Consider the following 2490-nt stretch of genomic DNA (forward strand, 5'->3'; position numbering starts at 1 on the left):
GCCGCGAACACCAGCGCGGGCACCGCCGCCAGCGCGACGCCTCGGGAAGCGGCAAGAGCGACCGGGGCGACGCGCGCAAGGCCGACGCCGGCGGGGTCGGCCCGCCACAGAGCAGGCCTTGCGCCCTACGGACCCTTGCTCCCTGGGCTCGAGAAGGAAACGAGCAGTCCGCCTGCTCTTGTGGTGGATCTTGCTGATGGTGCTGAAAAAAGCCTTCCCGTTAGTGAAGACAGTAAGTTCCCTTCGTTTCAAACCCATCTTCCTACTGTTGGAGGTGCTTATGTCTCCAAAAACCTTTCGGGTCGCTGGAAAGAGGCTCAAGATGTCAGCTTTGAGATAGTGCAAAACACCATCTTTCACAACAGAGAGCACCAGATTTTTTTAATGGTGCTGGGTGCTGTCGTGCTTTGGGAGCTGTCGGCTTCCCCTCTTGAACGGACAGTCGATGAGAGTCTCTATGAATATCTTGACTTCGTCGATGCGACTGACAGGTATGGAAAGCTGTGGATTTGGGGTTACTTGGGTGCATCCGGAGGAGCCTGCAGCATCGCCGTATTTGTGGATCAGCTGAGTTGCTTCCTCAGCAGTAACGTCTCGCGCCTCGCCGTCCATTTCTATGGGTATGCTCTCCTGATAACGCTGTCGTTGCTTGCCAGCGTCTTTCTTCCGACCCACTTTCCCAAGAAAACCAAGCATACGAACAAAACTGCCAAAGCCCTGAACCTTATAGGCGGTGATGGCCGAGCAATCCTCTCTGCCGTGACYGTCTTCCTCACTGGCGCGGCTGGGTCCACAGTGCAGAACTTTCTCTTCTGGCAGATGCAGGACCAAGGCAGCGGTGAGACGTACATGGGGCTCGCCGTGGCTGTTGGGCTAATTGCTGAACTTGTGCTTTATTTCTTCAAAAGCAAGTTGCTGAGGACTCTCTCAAGCAGTGGCGTTGTCGCGCTGAGCCTCGGCTGCCTGGCAGCACAGCTCCTGTACTACTCATTCCTGTGGAATGCATGGTCGGTTCTCCCTATCCAGGTTTTGTCTGCCTTTAGTAATGGTGCTCTGTGGTGGGCCGTTAACCTGACAGTYGATGAGGTCGCCACTCCCGGCATGGAGCGATCCCTGCACGCTCTCCTCCGAGGCCTCTCGCACGGCGGAGGAGCAGGCCTGGGGAGCTTGGCAGGGGGATTCGTGGTGGCGACCTTCGGCCTGGCGGTTTTGTACAGGGCGTGCTGCGTGTGCCTGGCACTCTGGCTGTGCCTGTTCTTGATTGTCCAGTCCAAGTTGCCTCGGCAGAAAAAAATTAACTATTCTCGTCTCCTGGCTGCTGATTCCAGCGATGCGAGTGACTCTGATGAGGAGAAAGAAAGGGACTGGCTGGTAAAAGCTATGAAAGATGACAGCTTTAGTAGGAATTGGTAACAACAGCATGGGGTCAACTATTATCTACTTGAACATGTGGGGTGAGAGGTGATGGGATATGATGATGATGCCCAGAAATTACCATTAATTCTAAAGTGCTAAATATATACAGTGTATATCTGTAAGGAAAGATGTTTATAAAAATATTTTATAAATCTTTTATTTTCTTAAGATTAATTTATAGTCTTCTTATAGTAAGTCTTACTTTTTAACTTAATGATTTGGCTTCCAAAATCATAACAGGGTATTTTCAGGTATGCGTTTGCTGAAATGAATGTAGTTAACGCTTTAGTCAAAAAGGAAGCTTGAATTCTTGCACCTCGGAGCTGATCCTGAGAAAGCTGTACTCTGTACTTTAACACAATTAAATGAAAAGCATTTTAATGCTAATAACGCACGAACTTTTGCAAGGTGTTATTACTGTGAATATCTGTGAACTCATTTCACTGAATAAGGAATGTAAATAAAAAGGAAAGATTCTTTTGCTCTGCTTTGATTTGTAAAATTTGTCTTTGCTATAGACTGAACTTCTCGTATTTTTGTTTTTAAGTGTGCTTCTGCATCAGTGTCTATTGGAAAAAAACTACTCTGCTTACAGTTGATGCCTGTTGGCTGTCCGAGTTAACAGAGCACCCCRTGGACTTCCTGGTATTTAAGTAAGGTGGCACCTGGACATTCAGGGTAACCAGGAAGCAGTACGGCCTCTTGATTTGAATAACTGCTGTGGGCTGGGAATTAGTGTAGGTAATTATGCAGTGAGGTTTCTGAAGGAACTCGCCATTGGTTGCGCAGGTCCAGCTGAAGCTGGTGATCTTACTGATGTTATTAAGTCAGTGCAGCCAAAGCGCAGCCCTCTTGTCGGATTGCCCGATGAGGACTACATCTGTGGTTTTCCAGGACCTGCTAAGTGCAGAATGCTCCTCAAGCTGTCTTATCTGTCCACTTAACCTCGAAAGCATACAGATTTCGACACCTCTTTCTTCAGTAGGTAGGACTTGCTTACAAAGTAAACATTGTTTGTCTGATCTCATTAAGAAATCCATGTCAGACCTTAAATGTGGGTGGAGGGGACCTTTA

At 48.4% G+C, this 2490-nt stretch overlaps 1 protein-coding gene across 1 annotated transcript in view; it reads left to right on the plus strand.

The window, feature by feature from the left end:
* MFSD6L (major facilitator superfamily domain containing 6 like) overlaps window positions 1-1877 on the plus strand; it is a 2497-nt gene extending 620 nt beyond the window's left edge. Inside the window, exon 2 of the mRNA XM_026075733.1 lies at window positions 275-1877. Within this exon, the coding sequence (XP_025931518.1) occupies window positions 275-1413 (1139 nt within the window). The 3' untranslated portion in view covers window positions 1414-1877. The remainder of the gene's footprint in view (window positions 1-274) is intronic.
* The last annotated feature ends 613 nt before the right edge of the window (window positions 1878-2490 follow it).

The sequence above is a fragment of the Apteryx rowi genome, unplaced genomic scaffold (assembly GCF_003343035.1).
Source record: "Apteryx rowi isolate R43461 unplaced genomic scaffold, aptRow1 scaffold_41, whole genome shotgun sequence".
Lineage (NCBI taxonomy): Eukaryota > Metazoa > Chordata > Aves > Apterygiformes > Apterygidae > Apteryx > Apteryx rowi.